Genomic DNA, 17398 nt, shown 5'->3' on the forward strand with positions numbered 1-17398 from the left:
GTGAGGACAGGCTGGAGCCAGGCAGTGAAAGGCTTCACGCGACGGAAAAGTATGTTTTCTATCCATCCTAAGGCAAGGGGATCCCCCAAAAGTCTCCTGAGCGGGGAAATGCTCCTCAGACCTGAACTTTAGAGATACTAACTCAGCATCTCTGGGGAGGATGAATTGAAGAAGGAAGAGACTGAAAGTAGAAACCAATTAGTTGCAATACTGAAGCAAAAGGAAGGACAGGCAACTAGGAAGAAATAAAATATCATTTTGTTAAGGTTTGTTAAGATAGTGCCAGAAGTAATGAAACTCAGGATGAGTGAGGACTGGGGGTAAATGCCAAGTACAACCAGGGGCCAGTCGGGACTGGACTCCCTCAACCGAAAGCAACGAGAGGTGGAGTAATGGTCACAGGTCACGCTGTCCACCAGCACGTCAGAAGTGGGACTCAGACCCATGTCTCCCCGGAACGAAGGGTAGCTTTCTCTCCCTGAGGGAAAAAAAGACAGATCAGAGGGGCAGGACTGTGGTGACATGAGGACGTAACGATTCAACCCCAGTGTTGTTTCCAGTGGCTCTGCCCCCAAACGGTGACGACACCTGGTAACCAAAATAAACAGGGAGAACCTCCAGCTGCCTCCGCTTGAGAGGCCCCAGACAACTAACTCGAGAACTGGCTTGTTTCACCTGGCATTCTTCTGCCTTCGACAGGGAAAACCCTAGAAAGTGCTGTCTACACCCTACCTACTCACTTCTTAATCCCTCACCATACGGCTTCTGCTCCATAACTTCACTGTGTATGGGCTGATTAGGGAGCACTACCACCGCTGGTGGGAGGTCTGCTGAGCCCTTCTCAGGGCTCTTCATCCACCTTTAGTGTCCACCTGTCACCCAGCCCTCATCCACGGCTCCAAGAAAGAAGCTGTGGTATGTGCAGTACTGTCTCATAGACAGGCCAAAGCAGATAGACTTCAAACCCATTGGTGGGGGAAGTCTACCCCAAGCGTGTGAAGACTTCCCCCCAGTGCAATGGGCAGATGAGAACAGTCTGCTCCCCAGGCCATGAAGCTGGCTGAAGCAGGCACCGCAGAGCGCTTAGAGCTTGGTCAGACAGTGAAAACGCCATGACGAGGTCATCCGCTGCAACCTGGGCTATCCACATCATCCTGACTCTTGTCCTGTCTCTGGACTTTGATGATTCTGGAAGAAAGAGTGAAGCCGATGACTTTGCCCGGCCCTGCCTGGCTTAAATCTAATTCATGAGCAAATCAAGACATCACCCATGACGTCATTGGTCCTCTTTGAAAACAAAGGATGCACAACTGCAGAACCCACTCTCCAGGAGGAGATACCAATGATCTCTTAATGGCTTTTTCCCAGTCCCTTTTCTGCTTGACAGCTGTTGACTGGTCTCTGCTCCTGGACACTCTCTCCTCCCATGACGCCCAACACACCACTTTCTCGGTTCTCCTACCTTTCGAAGGGCTTCTTTCCCAACTCCTTTGCCAGGTCATTCTCCAGTTTCCACCTGTTAGTGTGGACATCTCTCAAAGGCTCCATCCTGGGCCTTCTCCTCTCCCTTCTTGACACTTTATGGAACGCTTAGGGCTCTCATTGGCTTCCATGTTCATCTCAATGAAGATGATTTTCAAATCTATGTCTTCAGCTCATATTTCTCTCCTAACTCCAGTCCTGGTTTATGAATTTCTTGGACAACCTGGATTGTCCCACTGGTGCCTCAAACTCAACTTACTCCAAATCAGACTCTGGCTCCAAACCCATCCCTTCTCCTTCTATTTCTGTTGGCAATACCACTACTCATCTAGGTGCACAACCTCGAAGTCAACCTTGACTTGCCCCTGCACCCACATGTTCATCCTACATGTAAGGGCTGGGGGGGGGGGGCGGGGATGATCAGGGTGACTCCTGACCTCTCTTGGATCTCTCAATTTGGTGGAATGACAAGAGCGTACTTTGACCAAGGACAGTCACATACACGCACCCTGGTCCTTGGCTGGGAGACCACAAGGAATGCCTCTCATTGATCTCCAGGGACGTGGGCTGCCTGCAAGAGGGTAAGAAACCACTCTTGGAGGATGATCAGAAGAAGCTGCTTTTCCCCATAGTCCAAAAGAAGCAAGCTGTGAGAGTTAAAATTAGACAGATAGACAGACAATGGCCGACGTGGGAATTTATTTTGTTTGACTATACATTTTTGTGAGAGGCTTTGTTTTTCTTGCTTTCCCAATGGTGAGGTGGGGGTGGGAGGACAGAGAGAGAGAGAGAGAGACAGAGAGACAGAGAGACAGAGGGAGAGAGAGAGATCTTCCTTTGAAAATAAATTTTAATTTAAAAATAAAATAAAAGCAAAGAAGGAGATGGTGTGTTGCTTTCGTTTTTTCTGTCCTTTACCCCTCAGACTTGTGGTCCAACAGGAAGGGTGGGAGGATTTTTCCCTTCTCCCACTCAGGAGCAGAAGATGGCCATTATCAGTAGAGGAACAGAGGGAACTACGTTAAGGGTGTCCAGGTGGACTGAGAGGGAAGTTGTTCCTGGCTGCCCTCTGTTTCCTTCTTCAGGTTACAGATCAGAGGATAGCGTCCTCCAGAATGGCTTTTTTTTTTCTGTTTTTGTTTTTGTGTGTGTTTTGTTTTTTGTTTTTTTGCCTAGGCAATAGGGTTAAGTGACTTACCCACAGTCACACAGCTAGAAAGTGTTATGTGTCTGAGGCCGGATTTGAACTCAGGTCCTGACTCCAGGCCCGGTGCTCTATCCACTGCGCCACCTAGCTGCCCCCAGAATGGGCTTTTTAAAAAAGCAGTGTTCAGAGTAAAATGAGCAGAACCAGGAGAACATTGTACATAGTAACAGCCCTACTGTTCCATGACTGACTTTGTTAGACTTGGCTCCTCTCGGCAATGTGAAGATCTGAGACATCTCCAGAAAATGCTATCCACATCCAGAGAGAGAGCTATGGGGTCTGAATGCAGAGCGAAGCAGACTATTTGCTCTCCTTTTCCTCTGTTGTTTCGTTTTATTGCTTCATTCTCATCGTTCCTCTCATTAGTTCTAATTGTTCTTTACATCATAACTAATGGGAAAATATGCTTAATATGAATGTATAAGTAGAACCTGTATCAGACTGCACGCCGTCTGGGCGGGGAGGAAAAGGAGGGGGAGAAAAATTTAAAACTCAAAATCTTATGGAAGTGAGTGTTGAAAACTAAATTTAAAAAAAAAGCAGTATTCATGCCTTTTGTTTCTACAGCCATCTGTTTCCCAATACGTCTCGCCTCCTCAGCCAATGACCCGTGCCCCCAGAATAACAGAGAAAAAAATAGCCCAGTCAACCTCACCAACCCAATGGCCAAGCCTGAGGTCCATAATCCCTCACCTCTTCAAGGAGGAGGACGGGTGTTTTCCCGTCTCTCCTCTGGCTCCCCGGAAGACTGACCCCTGACGGCAAATTTAAGGCAGGAGATGGCTAATTGGGGAACGGAATGGTCAGGTCAGGCACAGATGGGCGTGAGCTGCATCACTGAAGGCAAGACACAAACTGTTGAGAATGCAGAAGCATTTGAATATCTGAGTCAGGGCTGCCCGATGAGGAGTGGCTCGGAAGGCCCCGTTTTCTGCTCCCTGGGTCATCCTGCACAAGCTGCCACACCCCATCAGGAGGGATTCTCCCAGCCATAACCAAGGATCTACAACATGGAGTCCTATGTCCGCCCTCCCCCCTCACTTCCCTCCTTGTCTGCCCCTTTCTCTGAGTGACCATCCTGACCAAACTCTCCGCGTGGGAGATCCATTTGGGTGTGTCCCACACTCAGCTCTTTTCGCCCACTCTCTGACAGTCTTCCTGACCAAGAGAGAAGTCCTGCCCCAGACATACTGCAGGATCCACACAAGCGACCACTGGCCAAACCGTGACGTCTCCAAGCAGCGCCAGGGCCCTGCCATGGCCTGAAGCAGGCCAGACAGCAAGGGCAAGCAACCCAAATCTCAACCAGTCCAGCTGGGACAACTACGCAGAATTCTCCCCGAGAATGACAAGATCACCCTCCTCGTGTGCTCCTTTCACCACCACATGCAGGCGGCACACCTCTTACTAGAGCCCGCATTTGTAGTGGCAAACTTCCCAATATCCCGTGGGCTGTTCAGCTGAAAGCTTCTATTTTCTTTTCCTAATAAAAATTCTTTGGCTTCAAAGATGAGACTGTACGTTACTTTGGGAAGCAACAAACCCAAATATAAACGAACAGCACAAGACGGCCCCTTCTCTTCTCGAGCTCCCGCCGTGGGCAGCAAGACACCTTGCCTCTTCCCAAGGGCAGACACCAGCTGCCCGAGTAGGAAACCCAAGACCCGCCACCTTTGTCAACATGAAGGCTTGCTTAACGAATCTGCAGCTGGCAAAACACCTGGAGGGAGACAACATGTTGAGTCAAGATTCAAAGGGGATCTTGGCAGGCTGCAATACTTAAAATCTTATACCCGAGTTAAAAAATACCCACTTCACACACACAGGCGGGACAGGGATGACTGGCACCAGGAACTTTTCCTTAAAAATCTGGAGTTTGGCGAGCGTCCAGGCACAAGCACAGAGTAATCCAGGCGTCCTTCGTCCTGGAAAACCTCCAAGAGCAGAGTCAGGTGGGGTCCTAATACTGGGTGAAGGGAGACGGGAGCTGTGCCATCTGTCTTCAGATATCTGAAGGGCCGCTAGAGGAAGAGATTAGCTTCATTGTGCCTGCGGAGGCTGGAAGTGTGTGGTCAAGAAGCATGGTCATCCTAACCTACCGAGAAGAGCCTAACACGGGATCACCTCTGGAGGCAGTGGTCCCCCATCTCCCCCAGTCCCACTGGCGGCTCTCGAGCGGTGGCTTTGGGCCCTTCCAATTCTGAACTTCTGCAGGGGACAGTGACAGCACCACGGTGGGGGGAAGACCAAGGGTGTGAGGAATTGTTCCCAGAGGCTTGCCTAAAAAGAGATCTGAGAGTCTAGCCTAACCCCTGAGAAAGAACCCCCTGTGACATGCAACCAGTGGTCCTCTAGCCACTAGGTGAAGCCATCTATAGAGGGGCTGGGCTGGAGAACACCCAAGGTCTGGTCTCCCTCTCAGACTCTTCCCATTCTCTAGCTCTTTGGGATGCCACATTCCACCCCACCCACCATGACACACTGACTTCCAGTGTGCCCATCAAGAGTGACCTCCCCTCAGGTCAGACATGACTTCAGAGCTGGAAGGTCCTCAGTGACCAGGAGGGGAGGCCACCTCACGCCCACTGCTCCCAGATTTGCCCTCAGGGAATGAAAGCAATTCCTCAGCTGGCCCCGTCTTAAGCCCCTTTCCTGCCACTTGGCTCAACTTTTTTTTCACAGTCCTTCTTCCACCACGGGGACCAGAAACAAACACAACACACCAGATGCCCGAACCAGAGATGTCAGGGTTATTTCTGTCTTCCTCATTCCAGACCCTTAACGAATCCCAGAATTAGGCAGGATTCCTTGGCTATCCCAAGGTAGTCCCACTCAACATGTGAAGCCATCCCTTTCCAGCTTGGCGCCATTTGATAACTGGATAAGAATGCTTTTTCCGCCTCGTGCAAGTCATTGATAAAAACGTTGAGCTGAACACGTATGTTGCACAACTACAAAGAACGAGCATGGCCCCAAAGAGATATAAGAAGACACTTCTGGAAGAAGGTGTGGAATATTACTTGTATCTTCACATTTCTTTAATGGATAGCTAGGTTTTGCTGATTGTGTACATTCGTTGTTGCATGAGAAAGCTCTCGAGGGGACGGGGGGTGCAGGGGATACAAGGAGAAATTTAGGCAATGTTAAAAACCAAACATATCAATAAAATTTTATTTAAAAAAATATTAAACAGCACAAGGCCACATACAGATCCCAGGGGCATCACACTGGAGACCTCCCACATTGACATCAAACTACTGGTGACTGGTTTGCTGAGCTCTGCCATAAAACCATCTCTAAACGGATTGAATTCTACCATCATCCAGTCCTTGCTTCCCCATCTTGTCACAAGGACTTACTGCGTGACTGACAAACACTCTGTTTTCCTAGCTAATACTTAGGCTACATCAATAGCATTCCCCAGACTTGCCATCTATTAAAACAAACAAAAAAACAAAAACAAAAAACCCCCAAACAACTGAAGGAAGCTGGTCTGGCACGCCCTGCTTCCTTTTCTAAATGTTCAGCAACAATCCCTTTAATCTAAGTGAAGACCATTGTCTTTTCCAACTTCCTCCCCTCCTCTTCCCCTTTCTGAAGATTCCCTTTTCACATGAATCGTTCTGAAGCTAAGTCCCCGCCACCCCGTCCAGGTCCAGGAGGTGGCAGCACAGTCGCCATGCCCCCCACCCCACCCAGCCCGGCTCGGGCGAGCCAGAAGAGCCCTCGGGGAGCAGGGCCTCACCTCATCCTGCTCCTGTTACCAACCCACACAAGCTGAATGACTTGGAGATCTGACCAAGATCCTACGCGAAGACTCCAAGCCGAGGCCTCTGAGTCACAGTCCAGGCTTGTGCCCAAGGGTCAGATGGGGGAAAAGAGCTCCTCCAAAATACCACCCGAGCAACCTCCGCAGGAAATCCATTTTATTGAATAATCAGAAGGGTCTGGACAGAGGATGCCTTGGGGGGGACAGGGGCAGACACACATTCACGTGATTGGGAGAGAAAGGGGTGGTGGTCTTTTGTAAATTTTTCTTTGGGGGGAGGGATGGTGGTCACCGCTGTCTGTCTCGCTCACTCTGGCGCCGGCTCCATCAGGTAGCCATTCTCGGGAGCCAGATAGCCGTCGCCAGCATCGGCCTCCAGATAGAGGTCCCGCCCATCAGCCCCGAGCCCTTCGAGCCCGTTGTCCTGACCGCCGCCGCCACCGCCGCCGCCACCCCCACCACGGGGGGCCTCGTCCCGCCTTTCACCCCGGTCACCTCGCTTGTGCTCGCGATCTCTATCCCGGTCCCGCCGCCGCTCCCTCTCCCCCCGGTGGCTGCGGCGTCGGTCGCGGTCCCGATCCCGGCCCTTCTCCTCCGGGGCATCGGGTCCATCGGGGCCAGGCTCCCCCAGGGGGCCATCATCAGGGGGCGCATCGCCCGCCTCGGGGGGCTCAGGGCCCTCCCCGCCCCGAGGCTCCTCCTTGCGCTCGCGCTCTCTCCGAGCCCGCTCTCGACTGCGACTGCTGCGGCGCTTCCGCTCGCGGTCCTTGTCCTTACTTCTCTCTCGCGAGCGTCTCCGCTCCTCCTTCTCCCGGCTTCTGGAGCGCCGTCGCCGGTCCCGGGACCTCGAACGCCGACGGTCCCGCTCCTTGTCTCGCTCGCGGCTTCGCTCGCGGCGCTCCCGCTCACGTTCCCGGTCCCGGTCCCTTGGAGGACAAGGCCAAGAGAGACAAAGCAGAAACGAGCCTAAGAACGGTCACTCCTTTCCCAGGGCCCCAAAGAAGAAGATGTGGACGCTCACAAGGAAAGCCAGGCTCCGCCAGCTCAAAAACTCCCTCACCTCTCATCGTAACGCGAAGTATCGTCGCGGCCCGAGTGCCGGATGTTGACATCGGCCCCCCCTCGCCTGGTGCCCCCAAGGCCGCCCCCTGAGGAGACAGACGTGCGCACACGCACATGAGGGCATGACTCGGGGAAGAACAGCACAGACCACAGTGCCCGGGGACCGACCCACGGCCACCCACCCAGACAGAAGGCGTACGGGAGAGGCACAGCCCCAACGCTGACAACCCCGTGGCCTGAGGAAGCCTGCCCACTCACCAAGCCTGCGAGGCCTCCAGCCCTTCACGGTACGGCCTCTCTCCACATCAACCAGCACCCGCCTACCATCGATCTTCTTGCCGTCTGCATGTTTGTAAGCCGCTGTAACAGAGGAGGGGGCAGAGACGGGTCCCCGGGGGGAGGGGAGCCTCTTATCAGGACCAGGCCTGAGACCCTGGCATCCCTTCTGTCCTCCCCAACCAAGGCGCGCACGCACACACACACACGCACACACATACACACGCACACGCACACACACACACACACACAAAACACACGCCTACCAGCGAGCCAGGCAACTTGACAGCCAGACATCTCCATCCACCCAGCCCCCAATCCCTGGGGTGGAAGGGCCTGCTCCATCGGATCCCCTTCCTTCCACCCACCCCCAATCCTCACCGGGGTGGGGGCAAGTGTGCCCATCCCCTGCCCATCTCCCCCTATCCCCACGACGGAGCAGCCCCCTCCCGGCCCTGCCAAGAAACGCTGCTGCAAAGGAAAAAAAGTTAAATGAGTGCTGGTCTCTTCGGGGATGGGGGCCGAGGCCACGACTGGGCCCGCCCGAGCCACAGAGACAGGTCCCTGACATGCAACCTGCAGCAGGCAGCAAGGGCGAGATGCCCAGCTCAGCACCGCCCCTCCTTTTCCCCCAGTTACAGCAATCAGTCTGTCAGGAGGGAACAGAGACCAGAGCCAACAGTGAGAAGAGGAGGGGAGGAAGTCCAGAGCGTGGAAAGGCAGCTGGGGCCAAAGAGGAGAGCTATGGGCTCTGGGGACTGAGGGGGCCCTGGTCTGGGCCCCTCCCAGATGGGAGGTGGGAGGGGAAGACGTGCGATGGATGCGATTCCACCCTGCCTTACCTGGTGGCCCTCAAGCCTCTTAACAATCCCACCCCCTGGCATGGAACCAGGTTTCTGGCTCCCAAACCTCACCACTCCCTTCCAAGTGGGCATCTGCTGCCACAAGCGGCATGGGGAAAGGGCAGCTCCAAGGTGCCCCATTCTGGTCCCTCCCTGACCAGCCAGCCACCCACCCCCCACTAGCTTCCCTACCCCTCCCCCACCCCCCAACCCCCAAAAATAACAACAGAGGAAGAGAAAAGGTGCAATTTACCAATGCCGGCTTTGCGAGTGTCCGACCAAACCGAGCGGGATGGGGGGGGCTCGGTCCTCCTGAGGGGCCTGGCGAGGAGGAGGCTTCCCGGGGGGGGGACACAGGGCAGCTTACCTGGAGCCCCCATGCTTACCTGCACCCTTAGCGCGCGCATGGTCCCCCCTTGCCACCCCCCACCCACCAGGGCAGCTATGCTACAAGGGTGGAATGGGGGGCAGAGAAGCAGTGTCAGCTATGAGTATGTCAAGCACACCTCACCACCTGGAGACAGGGGGAGGCAGGGATGGCCCCGAGGGTGACTCGCTAGAGAGGGAGAATTTCTGAGGGGAGCAGGGAGGAATTTTAGAAAGTCATCCAGAGCAAAAGGCCCGGAGACTGGACTTCAAAAACTTGCCAAGCCCCATCTCTACCCCCAAAATCACAACAAAACCAGGCAGTCTGTCTCCTACACAGGATATTAGCACAAGGCCCCCCCAAACTAGGGTGCTAGGAAGGGGGGAGGGGAAAAAAGGATCTAGACAGTGGCTAACATGGCTCTGGGGAGAAGAAAGGGACACCTGGCCCCCGACTAGGGACGGAGCAGGAACTCAGGACATCCTCTCCTCAGAAGCCCCAAGGACCCAAGTCTAGCTCAGCGCACAAGAACCCAGAAAAGCCCAGACCAGGGGAGACAGCGAAAACAAAGGGAGATGTGTATCTATGCCATTTACTCAGCATCTGTCTCTCTCTCTCTCTCTCTCTCGCTCTCTCAAATTCCACAAGGGGACAGGAGTTGAATTGAAGGTCACAACACAACTGACCTGTTGGCCTCCCCCCAATTCCGTGCAGGGGCAGAATGCTATGCACCCAAGGCCCTAGGCCCAGGAGGGAGTGGGGCAGCAAGGGAAGGCTCAGCCTGTACCCCAAAAGAAGCCCCCTAGACCCACGACCTCTGTTCTTCCTGGGCAGGGAGGGGGCAGTAGCCTGCCTCACTCCCAGACAGCCATTCCCACCACCCCTAAAAACAGCATCTCTAGAGCCTGTGAGGTTGGCATAGGCCCAGCCCCTAGCAGGAGAGATGCTTGGAAACACTGCCCTGGCTCACCCTGCCTCCTGACCTCCAGAGAGGCAGAGCAGGAGCCTGGAGAGGATGAAAGAGGGAGGGGAAGGGTAAGAAGGCCCTTCCCCCAAGGCCCTTCCATGGGAAGTTTGCCTTTTCCCTGCTCCCCCCCCCTCCTCCAGCCTCCTCTGCCCCTGCCCAACAATTGGGCAACTGGAGGCCAGGGGGAGGGGGGAGTGGGGCCAGGAGTTCAGGGGGCTGGGGAATGGGGTCAGAGGAGGGGGCCAGGGAGGGGGGCCTTTCTGTTCCTAAGCTGCCTGACTAAGCTAGGCTGGTGTGCTGTGGCGAGTGATCTTACCCATGATACAAACCCTTATACCAACCATAAAATGAGATGTTGTAAGGGGAGCGTTAGCATCAGCTGCAAGCCAGCTGCGTGGTGGCTGCAGTGACAATAATAAGAACATATAATTAATACGCCGGCCCCTCCACACGCCACACCCCCTCACCACCACCCCCACAGGACAAATCTCCCTTTGGGGGCTTTTAAACCACGTCAGGCCGAAATCGAGGAGACACAGACAAAACCCAGAGACACGGCCACTGAGCGTGGCCCCCGCCCACCCAAGGCATCCCTGCTGGGGGGCAGGGGAGGGGGGGGGGGGGGGGGGGGGAGGGGGGGGGGCGACCGAGGGCTCCCCGCCAAGGCCACAGGGAGGTGAGGCAGAGAAGGCAAGGCAGGCCAGGGCTCCAAGCCCGGCCCCCAAAGCCCCTCCGGCCCCCCAGCCGAGCCCCCTCCCCTCCCCTCCGGCCTTCACCCAGTCCCGCCACCGGGCTACCTCCATCCCTCTGAGAGTCAACGTGTGGCACTTACCTCTCCCGGCCCCCCGGGCGCACACACACACACGTTGAGGGGAGTTTTGGTTTTTTTAAAATATATATAAAAAAAGATATATAAGAGACAGAGGAAAAATAAGGAATGAGTGTTGATGTGAGGAAGTGAGGGGGGTACGGAAGGGCAGGGACGGGAAGGAGGTGACAAGGAGGGAGACACTCACAGTGCATGTCCCGTTCGTGCTCGTACTCGATGAAGGCGTAGCCCCGGGGCTTCCCTGACCGCTTGCTGTAGACCATGTGGATCTGCACACACGAGTGGCGACGAGGGTCAGCGCCCTGCTAGAAGCCCACACCCCAGCCCCCACTCACAGGCCACTCACCCTCTTGATGGGACCATACACCTCGAACTCTCTCCGGAGTTTCGATTCTGTCGTGTCATAGTTCTACGAAAGACAAAAAGTTAGGCCGCGCCACCAAAGCGTACTCGCTTCTTTCCCCACACTCCCATGGCCCCGACAAGAAGAAGAACAGGCAGCATTTACGTGTAAAGTATTTCCAGTCTCTAGTGCTGTAATTATCCCATGTTACAGATGAAAAAACTAAGGCAGGCAAGGAGCGTAGTGCCTTGCCCGGGCCACGGAGCCAGAACTGTCAGGTCCTCCCGATTCCAGACCCAGCCGGCCATCCGTTGCCCGCCCACCTGTCAACAAGTAGGAGAGGTTGGCACTCACCACTCGGGCCACAAATAGAGTTTTGAAAGCATCGCCCTGAGCATTGGGGTCATTGTGAGGGTCCCCTGTGAGGCAGAAAGAGAGAGCATTAGAGTGCAGGCCGAGAATGACAGAGGAGAACGGGACTGGGACAGAAAATAGATTCCTGAAGGATGCGCTTTGGGTTTTGTTTGGGTCAAACGTCAGCGGCCGGAGCTGAGGAGAAGGCTTCGCCCCAGCCCGAGGGCCCAACGAGAAGCAGGATCCTGCATGATGTGACAGGGTGGGCACGGACGAGAGAAAGGAGCGAACACTGGAGGATGGGGGGGCCAAGAGCCAGGGACTTTTGACGTACACATTTTCAGCTCTGTCTCCACCTCCTGCTGTCGCCGCTCAATCTTTTCCCGCCTCTGTGGGAAGGGAAAAAGAAACAGGCATGGAGGGGGATGACCTGGTGTCCTCTCAGCAGCAGGGCCACGCCTCGGCCCTTGGTCCCCTGCCAGATGTCTCCTCTTTCCTCCTCATCCTGGATCTCTCGGTGGTCTTCTTTAAACCTGCCCTCTTCTAAAGCTCTTCTTTTGACCCCGAAGATCCCTGATGCCCCCCCTCCCATCAAGACTCCATCATCTGGTGTGAGCCTCCCTCCTCCAGCTGGCCCCTTAACACAGACCTTCCTCCTCTGCTGTCCATTCTCTAAGGCCTCGCTTGGCTCGGCTCGGCTCCAAGACCGACCCAGAAGCCTTTTCTGGCCCCCAGCTGGGCGTGACCTCTGCCTCACACAGACCCCAACCTTTCCCTCTGAGGCCCCACAAGGGGCCCTCTTCCAGGAGGAAGAACCTGTGTTTCCTTCCTTCCTTCCTCTTTCTGCTACCCGCCAGGTTCAAACAGTCACATACCTTTCTTTCCATCCTCTCCTCCCTCGTCTCTGCTCGGGTTGGAGGAGGGGCATCACGGGGGTCCTGAGGACAACAAAAGGGGTCAAGAGGTAGCAGGCCTAAATTGAGACACCACAAAGATTTACTGAGGAAGTTCCCTTTGTTACCACCCTATTCCCAAACACCCTTCCCTGAGTGTATGTGTGTGGTGGCTTAGCACCACTCACCTCGCTTTACCTCTCTTGCCCCCACTTTGCTCAGCTGTGAAGCAAGCCTGCCAGACTAGTATTCTAAGGTTCCTACCAGCTTTAACATTCTACCCTCTACTTTCAATCACGGAGCATCCTAGTGGAAGACGGCTAGACCTGGAGTCAAGAAAATGTAAATTCAAGTCTGGCATCAGACACCAGCTGTATGACCCTGGGCAAGTCACTTAACCTCTTCCTGCCTTGTTTCTTCATCTGTCAAACAGGAATAAGACCACCCACCTCCCTCAGTTGTTTTGAAGATCAAATGAGTTAATTTTGCAAAGCAGTGTGCAAATCCTAGAGTGCATCAGAAATCCTAGTGACTATTAGGAAGGGATCTCGGCAATCAGGATGCCCGTGACAACAGCATCCAAGCAGCTCTTCAGCCTCTGCTTTAAGTGGGGTCCACTAACCATCCCCTGGTGAGCCTCCAGAGGCCTCACTTTTGTTTTGACCCAGTTCTTGGGGTTCTGCCCTTTGAACACCAACAACGCATTTCCTTCTGCATGAGGACGGGAGCCCACATTCCTAAAGAAACCCACCATGTCCCTGAATCTTCACTTCTCAAGGAGGAACATCCTCCCTGAGCACAAACTTGGACTGAGGACAAGGCAACCTGAATCACCTGACTCAATGGCTGACCCGGGGCCTCCTACCAGGGCCCAAAACTTGGCCACCACGCCACACTGGGGGTGGGGGTGGGGACCTACGGTACCTCACACCACCCAAGTGGTGTTTTCCACAACATTTCCCTCACAGCTTGCGCATCTGAAAGCCAATTCGAAACCTGGTGCTTGTCCCCATGACACTTCATCTTATTTTAGCCAGCCCAACACCCTAGCCCATCAAAATGCTTCTGGTCCTTCATTCCTTCTCCTGATGTGTTCCTTACCCCCTAGCTCTTTGTCACCTGTAAATACAGTTAGCGATGCACTACAATATGACAGGAACCCCTCACTGGTGAAGACGCTAGGAGCACTCTCCAAGGGGCTCCTACTTCAGGCCTCCTTCCAAGATCAAAAAGAATTCCTCTCAACTACCTCTGGGGGCTGGTGCATTCATTTCAAGACCACCTCTTGCCGTATTTTCCAGGAGAATAACAGAAGAGACTCTCATCAAACACTTTGATGAAATCTAAGTGAACTACAGCCATAGCATTCTCCGAACCACCACACTATTAATGCTGTAACTAAGAGAAAAGGGCGTTTGGCGGTCTGTCCTTGACAAAAGCAAGCTAAGCCAGTGGTCCCAGATGTTTCCTAACCATCCCTCTGATCACATTTCAGAGCTGTGAACAAAAGTCAGTCCCCTTGGCACCTAGCTCTCAGATGCCATCCTCTGCCCTTCACTAGTCCTACAAAACTCCTTGGCATGAACTTGCGGCATTTCCTCAAATCTTTCAAATATCACTACCAACGGGGGCTCAGCAATCACAGAGGATCTCACGTTTAAAGCCGAGCCTCCTTACTCCACAAATGAAGAACCCAGAGAAGTTAAAACAAGCAGCCTGCCAAACACCACAGAGGTGGAATGGGACAGCTGAGCTGAATTCTTCAGAAGTAAACAAGTGATCTGACTCTACCGATGCTAGACATCAACTCCCTACACAGTTATGTTGGTTTCTTTTTTTCCCCAAGCACAGGACTCATTCCAGAGGGGGAAAACCCCACAAGGAAGCCTAGACCCCTTGTTGTCCCTGGGCCCTTGGCTGGGGATTCCTGACACTGCCCTAGGCTCATGTACCCCTCCCTGGTCCTGGGGTGGGGGGGATGGTGTTTACTCACCTCAAACTCCCGGATGTAGGGGGCGATGCCACAGTAGGGCTGATTGTGGTGTTTCTCATGAGGCAGCTTTTCCAGGGGGGGTAAGTAGGGGATTGGGTCTCGAGGAGCAAAGAGGGCCAGGAGATTGGGAGGCAAGAACTGCGTCATGATGCCGGGTGTACAGGGTCTACAGTACAGAGCAGAAGCCTGTCACAAGTCTGAGGAATAAAGGCACCTGCCCTCCATCCCCCTTCCCTGGTGGTCCCTGAGCACTAGGATAGGAAAGATCCCCATGGCACGGGGGGACTCAGAGATGTGCAGGGGACCCTCAATGACAATCTTCCCCCCACCTGCTGCCTAGAGGGACCCCTCCACCCCACAATACTGGGATTTTCCAGAAGCAGGAACTCTGGGGAGGCCCAATGTGGGTAACAACTGCAATCAGGGTGAAAGGAGGGGCAGGGGCTGCCGCAAAGGGCTGTCGGTAATGGAGGGGATGCCCCTCTCCCGTGTCCAGCTCTTGCAGGAGCTTCTGGGAAGTGGGGGGGGAGTACTCGGGATGCAGATAATCAGGGATCCCAGCAAGCGCAGATCAGTACGAGTAAAAGGGGGATGTCTCGTGGGGTGCAGGGCATTGTCCTGGGGGAGGGGGTTGGCGGGCGCAGAGATATGCGGGTAACAGGGGTCTTGGCAAGGAAGAGGAGTTGAGGTTATGGGGGCAGGTGTCCCGACGGGCGCAATGCACTGTGGGTACAGGAGAAAGGTCCTGGAGGCTTCAGGGAGTTAGAGGTGACAGGGAAGGGTCCCCGACAGTCGTAGGGCATTGTGGATAAAGGAGGGGGTGTTGTATCGGCTGGCGCAGGGAAGTGTGGGTAGCTAGCGGGGTCCGGCGGGCGCAGGGACTTATGGGTAAAGGGGGGGTATAGGCCGCCGCAGAGAGGTGTGGGTAGCGGGGAGGGGGGGGGTCCCCTGCGGGCGCAGGGAGTTATGGGTAAGAGGGGGTGTACCGGCGGGCGCAGGGGGTTGTGGGTAGCCACCGGGCCCCGGCCGGGCCTGGCGCTCCCACGGCACTCACCGGCCGCGCGGCGGCGGCGGCGGCCCCCTCGGCCGGGCGGGGCTCCCGGGGCGGGCGACGGCAGCAGGAGCGGCAGCGGCTCGTCGTCGTCCTGGAGCTCGGGGGCCTCGTGGCGCGCCGGGGCCAAGGCCGGGGGCGGCGGCGGCGGGGCCGGCGTCGCTGTGGACTCCGGGGCGCTCGCTCCGTCACTCAGTCACTCCGTCCGTCCGGTCTCGGCTCACACGGAGACCCGCACGGCCAGGCGGCGAGAGACGCACCGACCCGGGGAGGCGGGTCTCGTGAGAACTCGGCGCGAGCGCGGGCCGGCGGGAGGCGGGGCCACGCCGAGATCCTTGCGCGCCCGCGAGCCACTGCGCACGCGCAGAACCGCCCCGAGGGGCGGGCGGCCCGACAAGAGTCCAACGCGCACGCGCTCATCGTCCTCCGCTCCCTCCTCTTCCCGGTCCTGGCCAATGTTGTCAGAGCGCGTGCGCCTGTTGCTTTCTCCTCCCTCTTTAGTTCTCGATCAACCTCCGCCTTCCGCGAGCTGAACCAATCACACCGTTCCGCCCATCTCTAAGTGTCCTTACGCCAAGAAAAGAATCCTCCATGTGACATACTCCTCCATTACGGGCCAGCCCCGCTTTACAAAAAGAAAGTGGCGTCACGTGATCCGCAGGGCGGCGCCAAGAACCACTCCGCAATGAAGAAATTGAAGAATACGTGCAGCCTGTGATACCATAAGGGCGCCCTCCTCCGGGGCTTTAGAGAGTTCGTGCCCGCTCCGAGCCGCTAACCAGCACCATTCCTAGGGCCTGGGTCTCTAGAGGCTGGCCTGCCCTTCATCTCTAGCTCCAGGGAGCCCCAGACCCCACCTTGTCCCGTCGTTTCCGGATAGTGTGTGGCCTGGGGGAGACAGGCACCTGAGCAGAGAGCCGCCTTGTTCTTGGGACTTCCCCAGGCCTGCATCCTCTGATGATCCAAGGGCCCCGGCACAGCTGATCTGCCTTCCTATGTCTCAAGGGCTCCGGATTCGAAAAGCCAACCTCGCTCAGAGACGGCTTCTTCTCTTTATCCAACTTCCTGAGGCGTGACGACTCAGTCCTTCACACGTGGGCTTTGACTAACTCCAGGAGTTTACGAGTTCTATTCGTGCCCAGTTAGGTTGTCTGATTCAATCCAGATGTGTTCTCACCTGGACAAGACAACAAAGACCAATAGGATCTTCCCTTTTTTTTTCACTTTCACAAAGAGATGTTTATTTTAAAGTTAAAGCAAGAACAAACCTTGGCCCCCCAAAATACCTCAGGGGCACACTCTGCCCAGTCCCACCTTGGTCTCTGGGGAGAGGGGGCTCACTCTTGGCACAATTCTGATATAACATGGACCTGACCAAGTTCGTGTCTAGATATGGTATGACTTGTTCTCCCTTCACCTAAAAGCAAAGAACAAATCCTGGGGCAGACCTGTAATTACAGGACTACATGGCAGCCCTATATGGGGAAGGCAGGCTGAAGGCTTCTTCCCTTACAGTACCAAATGTTACTTGCACCAAATGGTAGTTGCGACCCCCACCCTTACACGTTTATTAAACAATTGCATTTCGTAACCTCCTTTTGTGTTAAGTGTTCAGAATCCAAAGACTGAATAATGATGATAATAATAACATCTAACGTTTATATAACACTGTTACATTTGCAAAGCATTTTACACGTGTTAACTCACTTGATCACAACAATCCTGTGAGGTAGGTGCTATTGCCCCAGTTTTACAAATGAGGAAACTGAGGCACAGGGAAGTTAAATGATGCCTGGGTTCACTCAGTCAATAACTATCAAGGGTTTGCTATTTGCCAGTTCTTATTCAGTCATTTTTCAGTCATGTCCGATTCTTCATGACCCCGTTTGGGGTTTTCTTGCAAAGATACTGCAGTGCCCTTTCCTACTCCAGTTCCTTTTACAAAGAAAGGAGATGAGGCAAA

At 54.8% G+C, this 17398-nt stretch overlaps 1 protein-coding gene across 2 annotated transcripts; it reads right to left on the reverse strand.

Moving 5' to 3' along the window:
• Positions 1-5832: 5832 nt before the first annotated feature.
• SNRNP70 (small nuclear ribonucleoprotein U1 subunit 70) lies at positions 5833-15491 on the reverse strand. 2 transcript variants are annotated; one of them, XM_027859350.1, is made up of 10 exons: positions 15439-15491; positions 14385-14550; positions 12374-12436; positions 11833-11887; positions 11499-11563; positions 11148-11210; positions 10989-11070; positions 7779-7880; positions 7519-7606; positions 5833-7384 (listed from the first exon to the last, which is right to left on the reverse strand). In XM_027859350.1, the coding sequence occupies exons 2-10, from the start codon at positions 14529-14531 to the stop codon at positions 6766-6768; spliced, it is 1284 nt and encodes a 427-aa protein (XP_027715151.1). In that variant the 5' UTR covers positions 14532-14550; positions 15439-15491; the 3' UTR covers positions 5833-6765. The 2 variants fall into 2 exon arrangements, with proteins under 2 accessions (XP_027715151.1, XP_027715150.1); XM_027859349.1 differs by having other exon boundaries at positions 5833-7399.
• Positions 15492-17398: the final 1907 nt, after the last annotated feature.

Source organism: Vombatus ursinus, unplaced genomic scaffold (genome assembly GCF_900497805.2).
Source record: "Vombatus ursinus unplaced genomic scaffold, bare-nosed wombat genome assembly UNPS02014165.1, whole genome shotgun sequence".
In the NCBI taxonomy this organism is placed as follows: Eukaryota; Metazoa; Chordata; class Mammalia; order Diprotodontia; family Vombatidae; genus Vombatus; species Vombatus ursinus.

Bases quoted from the DNA above. Each gene is read 5' to 3' on its own strand.
- SNRNP70 (XM_027859349.1), bottom strand. From the start codon at position 14,531: ATGACGCAGTTCTTGCCTCCCAATCTCCTGGCCCTCTTTGCTCCTCGA. The intron at 11,071-11,147 runs GTGAGTGGCCTG...TCGTGTGTGCAG, and splicing joins TGTATGGTCCCATCAAGAGG to ATCCACATGGTCTACAGCAA. The intron at 7,400-7,518 runs GTGAGGGAGTTT...TTGTCTCTCTTG, and splicing joins ACTTCGCGTTACGATGAGAG to GCCTTGTCCTCCAAGGGACC.